General features: G+C 34.5%; 1 protein-coding gene across 2 annotated transcripts in view; it reads right to left on the bottom strand.

Annotated features, from left to right (window-relative positions):
* LOC149562534 (transcription initiation factor IIB-like) overlaps positions 1-26,526 on the bottom strand; it is a 213,766-nt gene that overhangs the window by 101,969 nt on the left and 85,271 nt on the right. The window contains exon 3 of one of the 2 annotated variants that reach the window (XM_089826010.1): positions 6,502-6,543. The exons of the other annotated variant lie outside the window; for it this stretch is intronic. Within the exon in view, the coding sequence (XP_089682136.1) occupies positions 6,502-6,543 (42 nt within the window). The remainder of the gene's footprint in view (positions 1-6,501; positions 6,544-26,526) is intronic. 2 annotated transcript variants of the gene reach the window in all.

The raw sequence follows: 26,526 nt of genomic DNA, 5'->3' as shown, positions 1-26,526 counted from the left end.
ATGAGAGGCATTAGGGACTATATACAATACTTCTCTTCTCTACGTTTGCAGCCTTGGTCTTGTTTTCACCAGCATTGTTTAAAGACCGACTAAGCATTCAAAGAAGCGACATTACAATCAAGTGATGAAATACTTCTACTTATTTATGCTCTTTAAAATTGATATATGAGGCTCATAGATATTAACCTGAAACTAAGAAGGCAATGTTAGCATTGATAGAGCCTTGGTCTAAAATGATCTATTTGTTTGCATTTGTATAAGATTTCTAAATTTTCTTCAGATCAGGAAAACTGTGGCAATCTGTATGAACATCTTCTATTCAGAATTATTATTTAACTTGGGTAAGATCCAACAGTGCAAGCTTATGCAGAGGTATCAACTATATAAACTCTGAGATAAGAGAACACTATTATGAAAAGTCAAGAATAAATTATAGTATCATGAATATTTTGTAAAGTCATAGGCCTAGGTAGAGCAAAATGCATTGGCTGTGATTATATAATGTTTAGACAATCACCCCAAAAATTCATCAAGGAAGACCAGCATGGTCGAGATGAAGGGTGTGTATTGATAACCATTGAACCACGAGTTATCCCTACATGATAAGAGAGAAAAATCAGTAACAAATAAGCAAGAAAAAAAAGTGTTTTAAACTAAGTCATCTCATGGTAGTCCATTGTATAGGTCTTGTTGTCAAGTCAAGCAATGGGTAATCGGGTACACAGTGCCCACACAAATCCTTGGCCAAGGTGGATTAGTGGCATGCTTATTGTTTTGATCACTAGAGGTCAAGTTGCTAGCAGTTGGCAAATAGGTGCATGGAAGGTATCCAAGGTCTAGCTGGCTATCTAGCCAACACTTTAACACCAGGATGCTTAGTAGTTGGACAATGGTGTCTAAAGCCTAACCCCAGGGTAGCGAGGGTCTTTCTCAGTAGAGATTGTGTGGGGATACTTAAGGGTCCACGGTTGGGAGGTTAAGCCCTTGGCAATGCTTCTCCTCTCTTCCAAATGCCAAGGCTTGCACAACTCAATGATAAGATCTACATGCAAGATAATTACTTTTCAGGTATTTTACTTTCATATTTCCATTTTCTAATTTATGTTTAGTTTAGATGGTTATAATAATTAAATTAGTTTCTCTTTCATTGGATTAAGAATTAGTTAAATATGTTGCTCCTATCACTTGAATATCTAAATTGAGGATGAAATTGTTTTACATGTGTAAATGATATGATAGCCGTTATAACTAGTTTTCCTATATTTTCAAAAAAGAAATGTTATTTTTTATTTAAACCAAGTAAAGTAGGAGTGGAAAATTTAGCATGTTATAACAAATCTCTATTTGTATTCATGAGCTTATACAATACCATCTCCTAAATCTATGAAGCGCAAACCAAGTCAGATAAGCAAACAAAAAGGAAATATCTATTTAAAAAAATAAACTAAATCCTGCAATTATATCTCTCAACCAGGCTATAGCATTAATGTTAAGCCCTGAAATTTGCACCCTACCAATTTAGTGAAATGAACTGGAAATTTCAGATAACATGGAATCATTCATAGGTAGTGTGATTTTCCTATTGAACTGAGTGACTCTCTGGGTTATAGGTCGGCTCCTTGTGATAATCACCTAAGCTCTTATTACTGAAATAAACTGAACTTGATGGGAAACGGGAAGAAGATGTAGAAATAAAACCTTAAAAATTGAACCTAGCTAATAGGTGATACAGTAAAAACTTATTAATACTGAAGATATGACTATTAACAAACAGTAAGACTCTTCTTGTTGACAAACACTTCAATCCTTTACTGGTTTGCAGCAATATTTCATAATAAGGTCCTCACAATGAGGGTTATGGAAGATGAAGGCATTCACATAACTATCTCAAAAAATAGAAGACACAAATTAAACCTGCAAACAAAGTACAAACTGCAACTAGGTGATGGATGAGACAAAATAACAAGGAATCCTAAAGACTCACTTTCCACTTTATCAATCATATACTTTCACACATAGAAATAGAAGGAAGACGGCTAACTTTCAAGAAAGAAACTGTCACAAAATGATTGAGTTCATATATTGAGTACCAAAATTGAATTACAAAGAATATAGAAAATACATCAAAGACACAAGAAAATGTCACAAGACTCTCCTCTGCATACTTAGAACTCTCTCAACAATAATAGTCCAAGAGACTTAGTACAACCCCCACTTGGGGTCAAATCCATGAAACAAGGCTCCAAAAAAGGAGTCAATACTCATGAAAATGATGACAAACTGACTGATAAACTACACTAAGTCATAAAGGAACCTATGACTCACTCCTAATTGTCTATGAAATGCTCCAACTAGCCCAAAAGACCTCTAAACAGACTAGACAAAGTCAAATTCGACCTTGAACTACCTCCTAAAAATATTCTTTAAGTGACAAGTCAAGAGACTCCTAATTGATTCATTCTTACCAAGTCTTCATATAATATCTCAACAATCTTTTAAAACTAAACGTTATGACACATGTCATATTGGACTTATAACAAGGTGATGAAATAAGCTCCTTATTTTGCCACATAGAATAAAAGATATTAAATGATTTATAATTATATCATTTAATATTTTTATCTTATATTACAAAGTATTCTATGCAAAATTGTTATGAATAACACTTAGACTATGTCATTACCCTCCATAGCAAATTAAAGAAATTATAAGGTCATCTTATGAAAATGTGGCGGACTTCAAACTTTATAAAAACAAAATAAGGAGTTAATATCTCCTATCTCCAACTGTAAGCATTTCATTTTCAACTTTTCATTTGATGTGAAGTATTGGAGAGCTCAAAAAAGATAAAGGTATAGGGTTTTTGTTCCATTTGCAGCTGCACCCAACTTTTGAGCAAATTTGAAGCTCTTGCTACACCAACATGAGTGTCTGGAGAGTCTGTTGTATTTGGGATAGTGCATTTGTTTTCTTTCATGACCCACCCTGGAGTTATTGACTTTTATTTGGCTTTCCTTGGCACGTATTGGAACCATCTGCTCGATGTTTTAACCTGTGTCGTGACTGGTTAGAGGCTTCTCTAAGGTGTTTAGAGCGGCCACTTCTTGTCTCTGTTCTTATAACTATTGGAGGATGTTGTCATTACAAGGATTTCAAACTAGTTTGTATCTTGAAGCCGCCATGATTTGGAGAAGTCTCTGTTCATTTTACTTATTGTTGATGTTGATGAAGATATTTTTGTATTCTTCACGTTTTCATAGCCGTTTTGGGTTTGTGGAACCAAACTGTGATGCTGTGACCACTCCATTATTGTTTACCTGTTGAAACGGCACATGTTTTTACATTCAACCCTATCTGCACTTTCCTCACAAGTATGTAACCACTGAAGCATTCTTAGATTTTTAGATTTCATTCTCCATATAATAGCAATTGCTTTGAATGAATCTAGCAATTTCTTCTTGTCACTTTGCAAAGGTTTTCATCCATTATTTCATGGTATCTAACGTGAATCTTCAGTTCTTAACAAAAACCCGAACTGGGTTTCATGCATTTCATAGTATAACATTGTCATATCTCCATATTTATAAGATTTTATAATAAATAAGTTAATAATAGTATAAATAATAAATTACAACATAATTTTGATTTATTCTAAGTATAATAAGAAACTAAGAACATATAATATATATGACATATTGATCAATATAATCATATCATCTATTATGATTATTATACAATTAAAATATAATAAGTGAATGATAAATGATAATTAGTTTGATAAAACTAATTATTAACAACCAATATATAACAGATAATAAATAAGAATTTGATATGTTACCTAATACAATAAACAATGACAACAGATGAATATTGCCATAACATACATACATAGAGTATAACCACATGTCCACATTTATCAACAGCATACATTTGAAATAAAATATATGAATGTACATATATTATCTTTACAAATATATGCTACTCCTTGAATTTATTAGTAAAAACAATTATAAATCACTCCAAATAAATGTTGCAAAACTTGAACATCATATTATTAATGGGAAGCGGTATGCGATCCATCTATTTACATTCATATAAGCTATCAATTTAAATAATTTCCCCAAGGCCACAATGGATTCTGACATGTCTAATACCAAATGGCAATTCTTATCATGCAGTTATGATTATTAGTATGTAGTTGATTGAATGGTGCAAATAAGCTCTAGAAGAGAAAGCTTAGAGGTAAGATTAGTATAGACATGTCTATTGTTCACAACCTACTACATTACAAAATATATATATATATGAAGGCATTTGTTCATAATGAAAAAAGAAATACACTCAGGATAGGAGGTAAAAGAGGTATGAGATGGCTCTATAGAAATGAATTAAATATCAAACCACAAGTATAGAAAGGAGGAAGGAAAGGCAAGAAAATCAGAGTTGAGAAGAAGATGAATCTATGGTCATCAGAGCAACGGAAGGAGTTTACACAATAAGGGAAGAGCATGAGTCTGGTAGCATCATCCATTACCAAGTCAACTATTATACAGATCAACCATTACAATGCAACACCAGAGTTCCAACTAACAATGTCTGCAATTAAGGAACAAACAGACCCAAATGATGGACATTGGGGGTATATCAAGCTAAAGGATAACCTTCTTAGAACACACAAGTATCCTCAACACAACTGAATTTTGAATATTAGGAAGCCATATTCTAATGTACTCAGGCGGCATTATTAATGGACTTGAGACCAACTTAAAATCCCCTCACCTCAGATAGCATCAATAGGGGAGCAACATCTATTAACATCCTCCTTCATTTTGACGATTGACAGAATAGCAACTATGCAGAAAAGTATAATTACAGGATATATTAAGATTTATAGTCCAGACATACCATTAGACTCAACTAAGGTTATCAGTTAGAAACACAATACATATACTCGCTATATTTCATAAAAAAAAGTAAAAACCATCCTTGTCAGGCAAACAAGGAATAATCTAGATGTTAAATACTATTACATCCCAAATTTTGACCTAATTTAAAATTTATTTATAGTTGTTAGATTGAACAGATTTTCTTTCATAATCACATGAAGAAGGTAGTTAAATATATCCGTTGTATCCATAATGTCAACTGTTTGATGAAGATGGGTCATTATCTATTATTTGTCATGTGATGTTTAGCAGTCTCTCGATTTTGGAATTATGGTTAAAAATTAAATTCTTTATCTATATTAAATGTTATTATGAAATTATTATGGAACTTGTTATTATCGTGGAAATATTGAACAAGTGATTGCAAGAGAAGATCAAGGGGGGAAGCATTGCTAAACGAGATCAACGGAATGGGATACTAGCTTAGTCCAATTCAGGTTGACATATATGACCTTTAATTGCCATGGTAAGGACTTAGCGACTTGAAAATCAAGATACAATCAATGGACCCGCATGAGCTATTAAATAAACATTTAATACATTAATTATTTTAATTAAAAATAATATGTACCTCAAATTGTTTTTGATTGATTTTTTCCACCACATCATTATAATGTATACCTATGTACATGCACATAGATATAGGAATAAAAGTGACACCATAATATTATTTAAATAAATAATATGATGCCACCTCATCAGTACATCTACATGCAAGTAGATAGATATATATCATAATTTATAACCTTCAAATCTTTTTTTTCCATAATAATTCAATTTCTTGCTAAACCCGAAATGCACATTTGGCATATTTTTGGCGATCAAGAGCCAAGTCTCTTCTTGGTAAGTTACGGCTTCTTGGAAGCCAAAGAGACTTTCGAATAGCTTTTTATTATGAAGCCAAGAGAGACAAAGGATATATAAAACTTATTACCCGACTTCCTTTCAATATCATTCCAATTTCTTTTCATATCATCCGATACTCTACATATGTCACACTATATCCCTGCAATACATCACCCGATAACTACTGCAATTTTCCTTGCAACATTTTGCCTTTTTATTTGATGTTTTGCTGAAGTGGTGATTAATAACCACACTAAGTTTACGCCTGAAGATTTATTCTAAGGAAGAACTGATCATTAGCATCCAGCAAGACTCCATTTTATTCCAAATTTTACCAAGTTATCTGGTGTTCATATTCTAGGCATTTCAATATGTTCTATTATCAGATATTATTGCATTCCGATTTACTATAGCAGTAAGATAAAGTTTTGTATCATGATGCAAATCATCTTATTTAAATATAATCAGTTAAACCTTCTCTAAGATAGAGTTGTTTATGATAAATGAAAGCCAAGTATCCATGACATGCTATCATATTTTATTTATGCCACTGAAAGTCATAATCAAATGTTATTTATTCTGCGAGTCTTAAAGATTACATATCTCAGATCACAAATTGTGATAAGCTAAAAACACATAAAATTCATATATTAGTTGAGGATCAACAGACAGACCCGATTGCCGTGAGATTTGAGCACCTAGGACTCACCGGTTGTATAGCCATGGAAAAGGTGAAGAGGTGAGATCGAATCTGCAATAACATGGAAATAAAAGTCAGATATAACAAATCTAAATTAATTTCATTTAGCTCATGCTTGTTCATACCATTGTTCCCTATTGTCAAGTCGAACAGTGATGATCGGGTCATTGAACCCATCAGAAAACCTTAGCCAAGGTCGTATAAGGCATATTTGTCGTCTATGATCACTTGATGTCAGTAGAGCCAGTTATTCAAACATGTTCATCCATAACTATGCGGACATTCTAAACACTAGAATGCTTAGGTGTCTGGACTAAAAATATCCTAAACCTAATCTCGTGGTAGGAAGGGCCTTTCTATTCAATAGATTGTGTGGAATTAAATATGGTCCAAGGTTGGGAGGTTAAGCCTAAGTCAATGCTTCTCCTTTTGCTGAAAGTTGAGGCTTGCACAACCAATTAAAGACTCACCTAATACTCCTCGTATGTTCTTATTTCTTTTTCATGTTATGCATTTACTTTACTTATATGCATGGAAAGATAGTAAATTGTTATTTCAATTGTTACAGTTATTTCAACGTTATCATAGTTATTTCTGTTAATCGTTTTTACAGTTATTAAAGTTGATCATTGTTATAGCTATTTCAATTAAGCTTTGTTATCTCAGTTAATCGTTGGTAGTTAAAAGAAATTAATGTCTCATGAAAAGGAATTCAATATATTTGTTCAATAAATAGTTGAGGAAAACTCTTTCTAGATCGCCTTTGATTTTGTTATGAAAATCTGTTTGTTACATATGGTATCAAAGCATTGGGTTCAACACTAAGCCTAGGGCATACTACTTTCTAAGAAACCTGAAAGTTCCTAGAATAAATGTACAAGATGCAAGTACAAAAAACACCTCACAAGAAGGTACGACATCCCATCTTCTTGTACTTAATTAAGAACATGTCAAACTTTGACTACACTTGCTATTCCATGCCTCAAGACAATGAAACCCTGAAACAAGCTTTGCAATGAATGAAGAAGGAAAGAGTCAAATGGACTCCTACAAGTAAAGTAGCATACAGAAACAAAATAATTCAAAACTGGAATGCTCGTCAGAGCAATTCTCTCATGCACTTCCATAGATCTTGGGTGGCGTGGGATATGTATATATCTGAATTAGAACTGAATGCTAAGAAGCAAAATTTAGATTCCATAATGTAAACATCCTCAGAAGAGGAAATTTTATTAAATAAAGGCTGCTATAAATGCAGCAACAAAAGTATTAAAGTTGATCAAATAACTTGGTTTATTCATGTGTTATATCCACTCGCAAAACTCTTTTAATTTGTTATAGGCATACTTTTTTTAAAAAAACTTTTTTTTTACAACAAATTAACATAAAAAAATTAATTTTCAGGTTAAACCAATAAACAAATAAAATGAGCAGTAATGAGAATGTTGCAGGTCATGACATGGTTCATAAAAATAACACAATCATCCACTAATTTACTATCTCAAATTTTGCAACAAATGCAACTGAAGTTGGATAATATGAAAAAAAGAATGAATGACATGGCAGCTAAGATGGGGCAGAACCAAGAGGAAAAGCAATCTTTGCCTCCTCCCAAAATGGAGATAGAAGTCTCTGAACACAACAAGAAAACCTCACAAGCTTCACCCACTCAAACCGAAAAACAAAAGAAACAAGAAATAGTGAGTGATCTATCCACAAATATTAAGAAGATCAAACCACCCAAATTTGTTGGTTTTGAATCTGAAGAGGATGCAAAGGCCTGGTTAAACAAAATGGAACAGTACTTTGAAATTAGGAACTTTTCGGAAACCACAAAAGCAGTTTGGGGAATATACCACTTTACTGGAGAAGCTGCTACATGGTGGGGAAACATCAAGGTTGAGTTAAACATTAAAACCACTCAGATTACCTGAAAAAAATTGTAACCATTTTTAGGAACCATTGGTTACTCCAAACCTTTTATGACCAAAAGTTACTGAATTTCCAAAATCTTAAGCAAGAAGATATGACTGTACACAAGTACTAGGAGAAATTTACCCGATTACTGAAGTATGTACCACCATATCAACAAGATAGGAATTTGAAAGTGAGGAAATTCATCATGAGTTTGAATAATAGAATAGGAGGACGAGTTGATGTTCTCACTCCTCAAACCATGGAAGAAGCTTTAGAGAAGGTTGTCTGATAGGAATATGAAATCAAGAGAGATGACTCCATTTGAGATAATAAAATAAAAACAAATTGGAATATAGAAAATACAGATACTGAATCTTAGAAGAAACAGTTTAAGGATTATAAATGTAGCAAACCAGAATCAAAAGGGAATGGAATCAAGGATTTTAAAAGTAATTTCAGTACAAGTAAGAATAATAAGGGTAGTGAAAAGCAGAGGCCATTTTCAGGATGTTTCAATTGTGGAGGAGATCATTATGCTAATAAATGCCTTGTCAAGACCAACAAAAATCAGTCGTACGGACCACCCCTTCCACAATAGCAGCATGCTTACCAGCAAAGGATCCACACAACCCTTGACAATAGACAAACAGAACAACAAATAGGTCCGATCGAAACTTTGGGTAAGATCAACGGAGACCCAATTTCTATTTTAATTGATACTAGAGTTTCTGAATGTTTTATATCGCCTAAACTATTAAGTAGATTTCCAAAGAGATCTAGTTTTATGACAAAAGCATGGACAATCAAATATGCAAACTAGTTAAGGGCTAAGGTAGAGCAATGTCAGTTTGAGGCTCGGGTTGCTTTTCCAAATTTCTTTACTCAATTGAATCTGTATGTAGCACCTCTTGGGTTTTACGATATTATTATGGCATTAATTGGCTCAGTGAGCATAAGGCCAAGGTTGATTGCCTTGATAAAATTGTAGAGTATTTGGATGACCAAGGAAAACCTGCAAGCATTAAAGGGATTAAACATGAAATTAAATCAAAACAGATATCTGCCATGCAACTTAAGAAATGTGGAAGAAAAGGCTACGAGATTTTTGCAGTAAGAGTTGAAAATATGAGAGATCCTATAAACACCACATATGGAGATGACTACATTTTTGAAGATGGGAAAATCAAAGAAAAATTAAATGAATTTTTCAAAGAAAAGTACACCTTCCTAAGGAATTATCAGGAGGTATTTCCCCAAGAGCTCCCCGGTTTACCTCCATCTCGAGTATTTGATTTTAGTATACATTTGTTTCCAAGAGCAGAACCCATCTCTCGAGCACCTTATCGAATGACCACCACAAAATTAATGGAGTTGCAAATACAATTGTAGGATATGTTAAATAAGAAATTGATTCGGCCTAGTGTTTCCCCATGGGGAGCCCCAATATTGTTTGTTAGGAAGGACGGAACTATGAGACTATGCATAGATTACAGAATGCTCAATAAGGTTGCTATCAAGAACCGATACCCACTTCCTAGAATTGATGACCTCTTTGATCAAATGAAAGATGTTTCAGTATTTTCAAAGATTGATTTGAGGTCAAGATATCACCAGCTTCGTATTAAGGATGAAGATATTCACAAAACTGCATTCAGAACTAGGTATGGGCATTATGAATTCACAGTATTACCTTTCGGGTTAACCAATGCTCAACAGCTTTTATGAACTTAATGAATAGCATATTCCAAGATTGTCTAGATAAGTTTGTACTAGTCTTTATAGATGATATCCTAATCTATACAAAGAACGAGAAAGAATATCAAGAACATCTGGAAAAAGTCTTAAAAGGCTGAGAGAATATAAATTATACAAAAAATTGTCTAAGTGCACTTTCTATTAAAAGGAAATTTAGTATTGAGGACACATTATATCAACTCAAGGAATAGTTGTAGATCCATCAAAAATCAAGACAATTAAGGAATGGCCTATACCTAAAAATGTGACAGAAGTCAGAAGTCTCATAGGATTGGCAGGGTTCTATAGAAAGTTTGTCAGGAAACTTTCTTCAAGATAGCTTACCCGATCACATCACTTCACAAAAAGGGAAGGAAGTTTGTATGGACTGAAAAATGTCAATTAGCTTTTGAATGTTTGAAAGAAAAGTTAACTACAGCACTCCTACTAAAAGTAAAAGCAGAACATCATTACCCAGCTAGCCTTTTGCACCCAAATGAAGTACCAAAATGGAAATGGCAAATAATTTCCACGGATTTTGTACAAGGGTTACCAATGACACAGAATAGACACAACACCATTCTAGTAGTAGTAGATAGATTGACAAAAGTTGCTCACTTTATACCAGGAAATCTAATCAATGGAGCACCAGAAATCGCTCATAAATTCATAAAGGAGATTTTTAGATTACATGGAATTCCAAAGAAAATTATCTCAAATAGGGATGCTAGGATAACTTCCAAATTTTGGCAAACATTATTTTCAGCATTAGGGATTAAACTAAACATCAATTCAGCTTATCATCCTAAGACTGATGGTCAAAGAGAAAGAGTGAACTAGGTATTAGAAGATCTTTTAAGAGTTTACCATATGGATCAGCAATACCAATGGGAAACATATTTACCCTTGGTAGAATTTTCTTATAACAATTCCTATCAATCCACCATTAAAATGACCCCCTTTGAGGCTCTATATGGCCACAAATGTAGAACTCCTATGAGCTAGAATCGATTGGAGGATAGAATTATCATTGGACGCGAAATGCTTAAGGAAATGGAAGAACAAATAATCCAAATTCGTCAAAGATTGAAAGAAGCTACTGACTGACAGAAAAGTTATGCAAGTGCAAAAAGAACACCTAGAGAATTCTCAATGGGAGAAAAAGTGCTATTAAGAGTAAAACCTCAGAAGAGTACCATCAAGTTTGGTACGAATGCCAAGTTAGCCCCAAGGTATGTGAGACCCTTTGAAATATTGGAAATTATGAACCCAGTAGCCTACAGAGTTGCCCTACCACCAACTCTTGCAAGGTTGCATAACATCTTCCATGTGTCATACCTTAAGAAATACATCACTCATCATGATCATATAATTGACTGGAACCTATTACAGGTGTGAGAACCAAGGGTGGTGGAAATAGAACCACTAAAAATACTTGAGGTGCATAAGCTACGCTTACCAAATTGAGAGGTAACTCAATGCAAGGTCTAGTGGGATCAGTATGCAGAGGATAATGCTACCTAAGAAGATTATCACGAAATTTTTTCAAGATACCTTCATCTTTTCTCCATGGCTAGAGCCTGAACTTTTATTTTCTTGAAATGATCTAAATAGATATTGTTTTAAGTTTTGTTATGATATTCATCGAGGACGAAAAACTTGGGGGGGGGGGGGTCGGTATGTTACATCAGGATACAATCGATGGACCCGCATGAGCTATTAAATAAACATTTAAAACATTATTTATTTTAAATAAAAATAATACGTACCTCAAATGATTTTTGATTGATTTTTTCCACCACATCATTATAATGTATACCTATGTAAGTGCACACAGATATAGGAATAAAAGTGACACCATAATATTATTTAAATAAATAATGTGATGCCACCTCATTAGTACATCTACGTGCAAGTAGATAAATATATATCATAATTTATAACCTTCAAATCTTTGTTTTTCCATATTTATTCAATTTCTTGCTAAACCTAAAATGCACATTTCGCATATTTTTGGCGATCAAGAGCCAAGTCTCTTGGTAAGTTATGGATTCTTAGAAGCCAAAGAGACTTTTGAATAGCTTTTTATTATGAAGCCAAGAGAGACGAAGGATATATAAAACTTATCACATGACTTCCTTTCGATATCATTCCAATTTCTTTTCATATCATCTGATACTCTGCATATGTCCCACTATATCCCTGCAATACATCAGTTTTCCTTGCAATGTTTTGCCTTTTTATTTGATATTCTGCTAAAGACGTGATTAATAACCACACTGAGTTTGTGCCTGAAGATTTATTCCGAGGAAGAACTGATCATTACCATCTAGCAAGACTCCATTTTATTCTAGATTTTACCATGTTATGTAGTGTTCATATTCCAAGCATTTCAATATTTTTTATTATCAGATATTACTGGATTCCGATTTACTATAGCAGCAAGATACAGTTTTGTAACATGCTGCAAATCATCTTGTTTAAATATCATCGGTTAGACCTTCTCTAAGATAGAGCAGTTTATGGTAAATGAAAGCCAAGTATCCATGACATGCTATCATATTTTATTTATGCCACTGAAAGTTAGAATGAAAAGTTATTTATTCTGCAAATCTTAAAGATTGCATATCTCAGATCATAGATTGTGATAAGCTGGAAATACATAATATTCATATATCAGTTAAGGATCAACAGACAGAGCCAATTGCTCTGAGATTTGAGCACCTAGGACTCACCGGCAGTATAGCCATGGAAAAGGTGAAGAGGTGAGATGGAATCTGCAATAACATGGAAATAAAAATTAGATATGACATAACAAATCTAAATTAATTTCATTTAATAGCTCATGCTTGTTCATACCATTGTTCCCTATTGTCAAGTTGAACGGTGGTGATCAGGTCATTGAACCCATCAAAAAACCTTGGCCAAGGTCGTTTAAGGCATGTTTGCCATCTATGATCACTTGATGTCAGTAGAGTCAGTTATTCAGACATGTTTGTCCATAACCGTGCGGACATTCTAAACACCAAAATGCTCAGGTGGTTGGACAAAAAATATGCCAAGCCTGATCCCAGGGTAGGGAGGGTCTTTCTATTCAATAGATTGTGTAGGGATAAATATGGTCTGAGGTTAGGAGGTTAAGCTTAAGTCAATGCTTCTCCTCTTGCCAAAAGTTAAGGCTTGCACAACCAATTAAGGACTCACCGGATACTCCTCATATGTTCTTTATTTTTCATGTTATGCATTTACTTTACTTATATGCATGGAAAGATAGTAAATTTATATTTATATTGTTACAGTTATTTCAACGTTATCATAGTTATTTCTGTTAATCGTTTTTACAATTATTGCAGTTGATCATTGTTACAGTTATTTCAGTTGAGCTTTGTTATCTCAGTTAATCGTTGGTAGTTAAAAGCAGTTAATGTCTCATGAAAAGGAATTCAATATATTTGTTCAATAAATAGTTGAGGAAAACTCTTTCTAGATCACCTTTGATTTTGTTATGAAAATTTGTTTGTTACAAATACAGATGTGAAGAGATTCCATAAGAAAATAATAAGGAAGAACTCCTTTAAGTTTGTCTTAAAACTAAAACAAAGATCCTTGAATCTCTAAAGGGTTTCGATAATTCCATCTTTGTAAAAGTACAGATGGAAGTAAGATAGAGGTTAGCAAACTCTGAAGGTTTATAAGCTATGGAAGTGAAAGAAAAAAATGAGACAAAGGGACATTACAGTGGTATCATATGTTTTATCCCTTCTAGGAGCATTTGACTATTGGCGTTGTAGGGTTTTTTTTTTTTTATATTCAGCTGTCACTGTAATCCATTTTGGGTTTTAATAATTGATATAGGATTTCATCATCATTATCAGCCAAAAATGTAGGTTGTCATTAAATTGGATCTGGGTATTTCTTATTTCAGTCATTTTACCCTTTATTGGGTTTACGCTCTATTATGATCATTTGTGTTATCTCTACCTTTCTGTAGATTTGCTATGGTAGAAGCAGACCTATACTTTCTTTCATTTTCATATTCAAGGCATTTAGAAATATGAAATATTCATGTGAAATAGAAGTAAAAAAGGTTTTGGGTTATTTCTTTTGTAACTTCAATTTACTGCAATATTTCTAAAGTTGTATTGGTTCCAATCTCTGATGGAGACAATGACTAATTTAGTATCATTTCTCTGTTGTTGTTACTACTCGACACCACTTGTGAACATGTGACTGTTGTAGATAGTTGTTGTGTTGTTTTTTTTACTCCAATTGTATTGCATAGAGGTGTTGAGTTATCACTTGCTTGAAGTTGTCTTTTGAACTAGGTTCATATTTGGAGAGATTTCAACACCACTATCTGCAATTTCAGTGATCTGCCTTTTTTGTTTCTAACAAAGTTTTGCATGACAAAACATAGGCATTCAGCTGTAAGTTGTTCAATGAAATCTAATAATGCAAGTGCAGCTGTAACTTAGTCAATTTACTGAGATATTTTCCTCCATTTGCCATTTCTGATGCATTTCTCAAAACATTTCCATCTTTTACAAACTGTTTCACTTGGCTTGTTGGTGTTCCTTACCACACATTATTCTGCTCAAATTGTATCGTTTGCATTCACACTTTCCTCTAACACTTATGCTGATGCACACCATTGCCTGGAGGTTTTCATCATGACTTCCGAATACTAATGCTCTTATAGCTCTTGGAAGCTTGTCTTTGTTTCCCTTATTTACATGTTGAAACTTCTCTCTTTAGGCATATACATGATTAGAAACCAGCTTGTTGTTATCACACCTTTATATGATTATCATGCATTCTATCCTGTCCATTTGTTTATGTTCATCAACCTGATTTGTAGCTGTATTTGTTTCATCAGCAGCTCCATTCTGGTATACATTTGCAATGGCAGCTTATTAAGTCTTCACTTATTTGATATAAAACAAAAGGTTTCAAGTAGGAATTACTTGTCCCTTTAGTGTTCCTCTTTTCTTATGTTGTACATGCTGAAGCAAATTTTATTTAAAGAAATAAAAGGTTTCATAAGTTAATACGTCCCGTTCTTTTGTTCTTACTTGTTTTAATCAACTTCATAAGTCCTATTTCTAATGGGTACGTTGAGCTCAATTACCCTTGTGGGAGCCTACCATTATATTCGTGTGCCTGTTAAAAGCAGAACGTTGCACAATAAACAAACATGTTAGTAGTAAAACATTTTGGCATAATTGTTTTCCTTTATCTGCTGATTTTATTTTATTTTTGTGAAGATAAATGGCATGATAGGAATATGAGTGAGGCGAAATGAGACACTTTGCATTGCTTAGATCCATTAGATCTAACAATCTTTTCTATGGATGCAGGGTTCGTATGCGTGGATGGGACGCGGTTCGAGGCAACGGATGGATGGAAATGGATGGATGCATGTCAACTAGTAATTAGAGGGAATGATTGGTGCCCATGACTTTCTCCTCTCTCCTTTTCTTTTCATGTTATTTACTTTGGCAGAGTAGGAATATATATCAGAAATAGGGGCCTCTCTCACAGTCAATTGTGTGAGAGAATTTCACTTTCAGCATTATTTGATCATTTCATCTATTTTGTAAATATCTGTTGTATATTCGGAATGAATAATACAAGGACATTTCCTATTCTTTCAACATAAATGAAAACTGTTTTTTTGCAATGTGTAGTATGAGCTGAAAATGATAAACATGTACACTTTACTTCATTTGATTTATTTTTTTTTAGAACTGAATTTTAACATGAGTTAAAATTAAGTAACAATTAACATCGTTATGTATTTCAGATTGTTTTGCTACTAAGATCAGAATTTGAGTCTAATTGCTGCCATAAATTTTGAATTGCATCGAAATTGATTTGGTAAAAGGGTTTTGGAGGACAAAACAAGGGTGCCTCATTACAATGGGTTTTAATTGGAAGAAACGAAGACAATGGAAAATCTGAAAACAAATCTTTTCTTGAAAGAATTTAATGATACATCTAATAGTGAACAGTTAAGAGATCTATAGAAAGAAAACGAAATTGAGAATGGGCTCTATATAATCGAATTGCAATTGGAGTCCGTAAAATCTCTAGATGGCCTTCTTTCAATTGGATTCACATTTATCTAGAGAAGACCAGAACAATTGTGCAATATCCTTGTCATTAACTAAATAAATTAATAACTTTATTTAGGGTCCCAATTGAATTTTGTATATCTCAGACCCATCTTTAATTTTTCATAGGTATAGGCATTTGCCGTGTCATGTGTCGGTACATTGTTTCTCCCTCAGGAGTTTTACTCAAACGGGGTATATATGTCCATTGGATTAGTTGTTGTAGCTATGTGATTTGGATTATTTCTTTGTACAGTGGATTCCAGTTGGAGTTCAATATTATTTGCTATTTTGGATGTTGAAGATCTTCCCTACTTGGCTATTCCGGTTTCAGTGGGATTCAACCCTCACCCTATTCTATCTTTGTATTACTTTGCTTCGAGTCTGGCATATCTGGAGCAATATCTTTATCTACAAATGTAATTGCTGAAATATCTATGTTCGACATCTTTTCTTGTCTGGCATATATCTTGGGCAATTGGTGTTCTAATATCATCTTATCTGGCACACAACATTAGACTTCGCTCATTCATAAATTGCATTAACTACACGACTTACAAATCTCATAACTTTCCTAGTACAAACACAAATGACAACCTACCAACACCCCCGTACTGCACCCTTGCTACGCTATATTCCTTTTGGATCGGAATCGCCTTCAGACCAAGATTCCCTTTGGATCAAGTTTCCATTCAGACCAAATTCCCTTCAGGTCAAGTTTCGCAAGTTCCCCCTCGGATTGAGTTCTCCTTCGGATCAAGTTTCCCTTCGAATTGAGTTCACCTTCCGATCATGTTCCCCCTCGCATTAAGCTCTCCTTTTGTTCGAGTTTCCCTTCGAATTGTGATCTCCTTCGCATCAAGTTTCCCTTTGGATCAAGATTCCCCTTCGGATCAAGATCTCCTTTGGGACCGAGTTTCTCTTCGGATCGAGATTCCCTTCAAACCAAATTCCGTTTGGATCAATTTTTTCTTTGGGTCAAGTTCTTCTTCAGGACGAGTTTCCCTTCGGATCGATATCTCCTTCAAACCGAGTCTCCCTTCGAATTGAGATTCCCTTTTGGATCGAGTTCTCCTTTGGGTCGAGATCCCCTTCGGACTGAAATTCCCTTACAATCGAAATCCTCCTTCGGATTGAGATCCCCTTTGGACAGAGATTGTCGAGGGCCAAGATAATCTTGGGAACATCAGAGTGATATCAAAGCCAAGGATTATGCCAGCCTATGGAAGTGAATGCAAGTTTATACTCAAAGGAGAAGGCACGATCACCTTGTTGTTTAAAAGGCAGATCTCCAAGATCCTATGACAGAACTCATGAATCTTTTAAGCAAGCTCAGTAGAAACCAAATGCAGATCAACGAAACCCAAATGCTTATGCAGAAAACATTACAAAAATTGGTCGAGGGAAAGACAACGAGAGAATAGAATGGGCATAGCGATACTCTATTATGGGAAAGACAAACCCTCAACCCTCTTGCTCTCGCTTTGATACTTGTCTTCCTTCCAAGGATGGAAGCACCACACAAAGAAAGAGAGCCCACTTTTCAAGAAATGCAAGAACAACTTCAAGAAGATTGGAGGATCGTGAATATGGAAGGTGATATATCCTACAATGACTATGTTGATCTAAGAATGAGATATTCAGGCAGGGAAAATCATGGTTATTTTAATCATAATGATAATCTTAGTAAAAAGATTAGAAAAGCAAACTTATCACCATTTGTGTTGAAGATATTAGCTGCTATAGAGATCTTTATCTCTAGAAATATAAACTTTATTACCGTTATTGTTACGTTCAGCTGAAAAGGACACTTATGTTTAAATTGTAATATTAAATGTAATGACACGTGTCATTTGACATGCATTGAGGCATGGAAACTCAAAGAGTTGTTACTGTATTTGTAATAAAGAGTCTCGTTTTGGGAATTTGGAAAGACCTTTGGTTGGAATGTGAAGAGTATCTCCTTAAGTTATCTATATTGCATTAAGCGATAGGCATTGTAAACTTGAAATTTTATGTTTAATAAAATTATCTTTTGTTGTGTGGCTAGGTTTTTCCCTTCATTCTAGAAGGATTTTCCCAAGATATATTATGGTGTTCTTTGTTTCAGTTTCTCTCTTTCTTATTGTTGGTTATCTTCATGAATTTTTGGGCTTCAGTTTTAACATGGTATCAGAGCAAGGTTGGATAATACCAATTAAAGAAGAGAGGCTTTTAGCATATGTCATGTCTGTTAGGAAAAAATGTCTTCATGTCTATTCATTTAAGTGATTGTGAAATGTTGTGGTTAATTCTGGTTTTTTCGCCATGAGTCTCCTTATTTGCCGTTTGCATAATCTTTCTTAGCAGTTCCATCTTTAATAGAAGTTAGAATGGTCACTTCTTTTATTCAAGTAAGATTTATAGTACTTAACTAATGATGGAGATCGTGGAAGCCGAGTCACTGAAAAAGGATATGATATGATATGATATGATATGATAGATTTTAATGACGTCCACGAGACTAAAGTAGTCTATGGGACCCATGCAATCATCCTCCCGAGTCAGGAGCGGAACTAGTCAGTTGTAAAGTTTTGGATAACTTGTCTCTCCTTCTCTGAAGTTTGGTAATCAAATCCGCTACTCTCTTCACTTGATCTTCTTGGAATAAATATTTGAAGTCCTTGTTCTGCAATATTTTTGTATAACCAGATCTGATGTCATTGTAAGCCAGGCAGTCCTTGACAAAGTGCTGCTCTGTCTCAACTATTCCCATATTACAAAATAAACATGTTCTGTCTGCCCACTCTTCTTTTGGAACTTGCCACCTACCAGTTTCACATCGCAGCTGATGTGAACTAGTTCTAAGTTGTGCCATCAACATTTTTGCTTTCTAGTTAATAGGTGCTCTTATATAGGCCTTTTCATCATGACTATAAGTGGGATTAAATTCTTTAATGTAATAAGATTTTTTCCGCCCTATGCATCTTGTCCACAGAATATTGTGAAATTTTTCATTGACAAACTTTTTTATTTCTGTAATGTTATCTAGGAAAGTTTGGATGTTGATATCCCATTTTCGCATCCATTTGTCATTTTGCTTCATCCATGTGCTTTTCCGCCTCACAAGTTTTTCCTCTATGATCAACTTGGGCCAACGATGTGTTTCCAGACCTTGGGTTTTCTTTAAGTAGCTTATCATTCGGACCAAAGCAACGGCTTCTAATGGATAGGAACCCACCTCCGCCAAAAGGATCTCATACGGAACTGTGGTCTTGACTTTAAGATTGCATGTGATGAAGTGTTTTTGAATTCTTTCTACTTGCTGCCATTTTTGTTCGGACATACTACCTCCCCACACTTCACATCCGTATAAAATAACCGGAGTGACCAGCAAACCAAAAAGAGTTTTCATGGTCGTCCAATCCCATAATTCTGCGTTCTTGCACTTGTTTTGTAAAGAGTATAACGCCTTCCATCCCCCTTATTTCCATCGAGCTCCCACCTTTCTCATGGTGAAAGTTACGGATAGACCGCATGAGATTATTTTCTCAAACTGGGACCTTGTAACCTATATATTTCGTTAGAGTGGCTGCTTTATTTTCATTTTTTCCAGAGTTGTCGTATTAAGATTCTTATTGCATCAAGATGTGAAAATGAGCCCAAATCGTCAAGATGCCTCTCATGTGATTTGATCCATCTCAGGCCATCGTTGGTGACATTCAGATACATAGTTTTTCTTTATATTTCATTCTTACAGTCTATACGATATGTTTTCTTTTCATGTACCAACTAATCCACTTTTTTAAATCATTTTGTGGCAATATTATGAATTTGTATTATGCAGACGACATCCTTGACTTCTACTAGCATTGGTTATAAAGCAATTTGATAGGATTCAAGAGTTATCATGATGTAATTGTTATCGTGATGTTTCTCCATATGTCATTCCAATGATTTTTCTAGCTTGTCAACTATGATTGTGCAGTGTTTTGTATTGCATGTCTTTCATCTTGTTGTGGCTTTCACTGTGGAATGGTTTTTTCGATTTTTTTTATTGCCGATGGTTTATCTATTTGTCATTTAATTTTGATGAAGCTGGGTTTATCATGCCAACTCTGCATACAATATGGAATTCAACGGTGATGCCTATGTGGCATTCAAGCTAGACAAAACCATCAGTATTAATAATCCAATGTCGTTGACAGCTCTCCTTTTCTTCTCAAACACAGTGGTAACAGTAAAGATCAAGAGCATTTATGAAGGGTGTTATTGTTGGTCTCCAGCACTAGAATTCATAACATGTGCCAATCTTGGAATATTAGAAGTTAACATCTGCAAATAGTGACAAAGAAGGGATTCCATCAAGATGATGCTCACAACATCCTACAGGGAGACCCACAGGCATGGCGGAAGCACAGACTCCTTTGTGTTGGTGGATCGACAGGAAAGGTTACTCTCGGGATGCATGTCGGGTTCCTTCAGCTTTCTCAAAGATAATGATATTTTTGTTGGAAGATGATAAAGCGACCAAGTAAGGATTATTCCAATTGACATCATCTGTCCATAGTGAATTCTTTCTATACAAAGAATGGTCCATCTCTTTAATCAAAAGGAGAATCAGTTTCTGCAAAGAGTGATGATTGAGTAAAGGTCTAGTACCTTGACTAAGTCATAGAAATATTTGGACCAGTTTTACGGTTAACGGTATTTTTCTATAAAGGAACAAATTGGATGCATTGTTTGGAGCAATTGATAGATATAACTGAGCTGTTAAGGAAACCAAGCTGCTAAGGAACCCAAGCTTCTAAGGAAACCAAATAACTTGGAGATAAGTATTTTGATAATGAATAGTTATTATATGATTGAGAATAGTTTATGCTTTTAGCACTAATCTATTTGATGGATTGATTTTATGATCTCTCTTTGTTACAGGATGAAGCAACGAGATTGTGTTGCTTTGCATTAAGATGGAGATGTCGAGGGAGATTTTAGCGTCAAAGGAAGGCTTCATAATTAAGAGGGAGTGCTTATGGAATCCCCTTCATTCTTATATATGCTTGTGATGCTTATGATATTTTTAAAATTTGAGAATTCAATGGAATCAAGTCTTAGTTTGTTATTGCCTAATTTATTCTTGTATGAATAAATGAGATTGTAAAATCGGCTATGATAACTCTTTCACTATGCGATAGTGAACATCATGCTGAGAGAGTCCATAATGTCATCACGTTGAGAGATTTCGTGATGGGAGTTGGATGTCATGTTGAAAGATTTCATGACAGTTCACATTGAGAGAGTCCATGAACAAAGGCTTAGCTGTGAGTCTTGGAAATCTTTTCGTGTTGAGTAATTCCATGAATGAGCAATTGTTACAAGTTTTATGTTGAGTGATTCCATGAATATGAGTAATTGTTACAGGGTTTCATGTTGAGTGATTCCATGAATATGATTGATTGTTATAGGTTTTCATAAATCTTATAGGATATATGGGATGAGATTTTATCATTAACATTTTGGTTGCAGTCTTGTGCAATTGTTCAACTAAAGATCTCTCTCTCTGGCTAAGAGGGAGTGTTGAAGATGGTAGCTTCTATAGAGATCTTTATCTCTGAAAATATGAACGTTATTACCGTTATTGTTATGTTCAGCTAAAAAGGACACTTATGTTTAAATTGTAATATTAAGTGTAATGACACGTGTCATTCGACATGCACTAAGGCATGGAAACTCAAAGAGTTGTTATTGTATTTGTAATAAAGGGTCTTGTTTTAGGAGTTTGGAAAGACCTTTGGTTGCTCTCCTTAAGTTATTTATATCACATTAAGCAATAGGCATTGTACACTTGAAGTTTTATGTTTAATAAAATTATCTTTTGTTGTATGGCTGGGTTTTCCCTTCATTCTAGAAGGGTTTTCCCAAGATATATTCTAGTGTTCTTTGTTTTATTTTTTCTCTTTCTTGTTGTTGGTTATCTTCAAGGATAATTTGAGTGGCTAATATTCACCAATTAGCTAATCTCACTCATCAGGGACACCCAAATTTGGCTATTTTTTCTACACTTTTGGGATGTCCATGTCGCCTACATTTTACCAAAAAAGGATCCCATGCTTAGGCCAATCGCCAATAATATTAAATAAGTATTTGTATTTTAGTGATGATTCCGCCAATAGAATCTAATTTTTCTATGCAATAAAGTAAATATTTTTCGCCTACAATTTTCGAAGATTATCTTAATCAATGGTCATATTCGCCAATATTTGATAAAAATTTATCTTAAAGATTAAGTCTATAGATTTAACATGCCAATAGTGGCATGTTGTGATGGTTAAGTTGTTGTGTTGTTATCCTTGCCATCAAGGTTCAAATCTCATGGGGATGAGGTCCCCCGTTTGTGGCCTCACTGGTTCATAGCTCCAGGTCAAAGCATTTACCCCTCTTTAAAAAAAAAAGGTCTATAGATTTAACATGTGCCTCTATTTTGAAAATTTTTAATGAAACTTTTTATCATTTATCACTTTAGTCCAAAATAGATTTGATTGGGGATACGTATCTTTATTTTGGGGACTTTCTTAAAAATTTGGTATCCTTTTAAAAGTCTAACTTGAAATAGGATATATGTCATTGATTTAGGATCATCCAACAGTTATAAATAATAGGGGTGCTACCCTTGAACAAACATTCAATAATTTGGAGGGAAACTATAATAATAAAAGAGGGCTAAATTTAACCTTGAATTTTGATAATTCATTAAGATACATATAATAATAATAACATCATGATTTCTAGGTATGTGTACTTATATCTTTGATTTTAATCAAAAATGAAAAATTCACCAAGATTTTATAGAGTTTTCATATGATTGAAAATAAATCGCCAATAAATTAATTTATTTCTCACTTAAAAATAAAAATTTGCCAATAGAGATTAATGTTTTTCCCTTGAACTAATGTTTGTTTCGCCAAAATTTTATACTTTTTTCCAAATGGAGGTTTCTTAAAGTTATCCCTACTCATGGATTTTTGGGCTTTAGTTTTAACAATTTGATGGATGTGGAGCCATCACTACACAAACATGGGTTATTGAAGGTAGACACCTATTTTCAGCTCAACCCAATGCCCGAAGATAAAGCAATCAAGTTCATAGTGCTCCATCTAGAAGGAGTGGTGCAAGATTGGTGGCATCATGGATTGGTCACTCTCGGTCATGACCAAGTAACCTCTTATGTCGAGTTCACTAAGAGACTCATTGACTATTTCGATGGGAAGGATCCTGAACTAAACTTCAAAGATCTGGCACAACTAAGGCAAAAAGGTACAGTAGACAATTACATCACAGAGTGCCAAAGACTATTAGTACGAATCACAAACATCTCTGATAGATGTCAAATTGTGTTATTCATGGATGGGCTAAGGGATCCCTTGCAAAGCTAAATCAAAGGGTTCAACCCGTGCACACTCAACGAAGCTATTATAAGGTGTGTGACATGGTAGCATCTTCCTCCAAAACCCACATAGCTATGCCAACACCTTCCCCATAAGAAGACACAGACAAGGACCCAATTCAAAAAAAACCTCTGTTGGATGAAGACTCTCCCCAAGAGCTTCGAATGAAAAAGCTTTGTTTCACGTATAAAAAGCCATGGGGATCAGGTCACCGTTGCCTTGGGAAGGGAAAGATTCATTACATTGAGGCGTTTCCCGATGATGACAAAGGACAAGTGTCTAAAAAAACTAGTGAAGAAATTAACCAGGAAGAGAGAATAAATGCCCTTCTACAAAAAGGGGGTTTCATTGCTACCCTCACTATACTTCACGGAAAACGAGTCACAGTCATGATTGGTAGTGTCCCCGCACTCAATTTCTTCAGTTCATTATTGGTCAATAGTAAAGGCTTGCACGCAGTAGAGAATTTAGGATTCGAGGTTAAGGTTGTTGGAGGAACCTTGTTACCCTGTGCTCATGTAATCCCACGGATAAACATTTCTATGGGAAACTATACTTTGAAATATTATTTCTTTGTCATAGATTTGGTTGACACTAATATCATATTGGGCATCAATGGATGGAGACCCTTGATCAGTACTCCCAAAGCTTCAAGAGGATGGGCTTTTCATTCGAGACAGATGGCAAGAAGGTGCTTCTAAGAGGAAATTCAAATAAAGGACCGAGGGAAGTCATAATCAAGAAGATAGAGGCCATTTTCAAACATGATATGATCCCAAAATTTAACTTCAATGCTACGGTGACAAGTAAAAACATGGCAGTCAACACTTTACTCCATTCCTTAGTGATTGGCGGGCCCATCTGTTGGTCGAGTACTCCAAGCACACTTTTGCGTGTCATCTGATAGATGACTATAATCATGATGAAAGATACAAAGTTATTGATGATATCATTTACTACGGCAATAAGATCCACTTGGTTTCTGACTCCAAACTAAAGAAGCTAATTACAAAAGGTTTCCCAAAATCAGATTTACAATTGCTTAACAAGCAATTTTTGAGATGGGAGGACTATAATATCCCCGTCATTAGATAAAATAATTAACAACTTTATTTGGGGTCCCAATTGATTTTTGTATATCTTGGGCCCACCTTTGATTTTCATGTCTAGGCATTTGTTGTTTCATGTGTTGGCACGTTTTATCTCCCTTGGGAGTTTTTCTCCAATGGGGTATATATGTCCGTCGGATTAGTTGTTGTAGGTATGTGATTTGGATTATTTCTTTATACTACGAATTCTAGTTGAAGTTCAGTATTATTCACCATTTTGGAAATTGAAGATCTTCCCTACTTTGTTATTCCTGTTTTGGTGGGATCAACCCTCACCCTATTCCATCTTTATATTACTTTGATTGGGATCTAGCACATTTGGAGTGTCATCTTTGTCTGCAAATAAAATTGGTGAAATATCTATGTTCGGCATCTTCTATTGCCTAGCATATATCTTGCATAATTGGTGTTCTAATGTCATCTTATCTGGCACACAATATTAGAATTCGCTCATTCATAAATAGCACCAACTACATGATCTACGAATCTGATAACTTTCCAAGTAGGAACACGAACCACAATCTACCTACACCCCTGTATGACATCCATGTTGCACCGTATTCCCTTCGGATTGAGATCCCCTTTGGATTAAGTTACCCTTTGGACCTATTGGTTCCCAAAACCGCAAATTGGAAACCCAAGAGCCTGCCACTTCTCCGATAGGACTTCTCAATCAGTTCTAGCCAACAAACGGGAATACTTTCCAATTTCCCTGCACTTCAGGCTTCGCTACACCCAGGCGGGTTAACCTTCACCTCAAACACTGATTGTTTGGTTCAAGGTTTTTCTATAGCGAATTTAAACATCTGGAGTTTTTTGGCTAATAAGGTCCTTGAACTCGATGAAAATGAAATTGGATGCTAAGTACTTGATAATTGAATACTTTGTATAAAGTTTGTTAATAATGAATGTGATGTTTGTAGGAAAAAATATATAGATTTTCTAACTTCAATGATAAAAGACCAGTGCCTATGCTCATCCGGGCAACAGAGTCAACTTCAGTGAACTTTCACGTACAACTTCATAAAGTTCATATGCACTTATACTACTAACAATTAAATCATCAAGATGTGACAGACCAAATATTATGCAATCTTAAATTAGTCTAGATTGAATTTTAACTCCTCTGGCAGGGAGACAAACTGGACACAGATGCAGAAATAATTAAATATTTCACACTATCTGTGATGCTCGAATTTAAATGCTAGATGACCATGTCCACTTATCCGATATTTAAATTGTATGCAGAATTCCAAAAGATAATTACAAAGGACGATTTGCCTGCAATTTAAATCTCCATGCCATTTAAAAATAAACAAAAGACATTTTATTTTATTTTAAAAATACAATAATGGAATTTATATTACAAAGCCATATTGAGCCCTTATTTCTCCTTACAAAAATAAATATAAAAATGCTCCTTGTGAATCTACATGAATGTTCAATGTCTAATATCCTTTTTTACAAATGAATCATTCTTCTTATATATCCTACTCCTATGAGAACATGACTTTTCAAATCTAATAACTTATATTCCTTCAGACAAATCACACCTTTTCAAAGTAGGAACTAATTTTCCTTTTGCGTCAAAATACATAAGCTGCATGTTTAGTTGATAATCAGTATTGTTTATACATAGATTAGGGCCCGATAATTATATTAGTTCAAAGACGAGCCCATACTCGAGCATTACCATATTGCCTTTATTATTTCCAAACACTGCCAAAGACTTCATAC

This window comes from Cupressus sempervirens, chromosome 4 (assembly GCF_028749045.1).
Source record: "Cupressus sempervirens isolate cs-2001-9-10 chromosome 4, ASM2874904v1, whole genome shotgun sequence".
NCBI lineage: Eukaryota > Viridiplantae > Streptophyta > Pinopsida > Cupressales > Cupressaceae > Cupressus > Cupressus sempervirens.
Note: the sequence above shows the minus strand (reverse complement) of the source record. Positions and strands in the feature narration are given on the sequence as shown.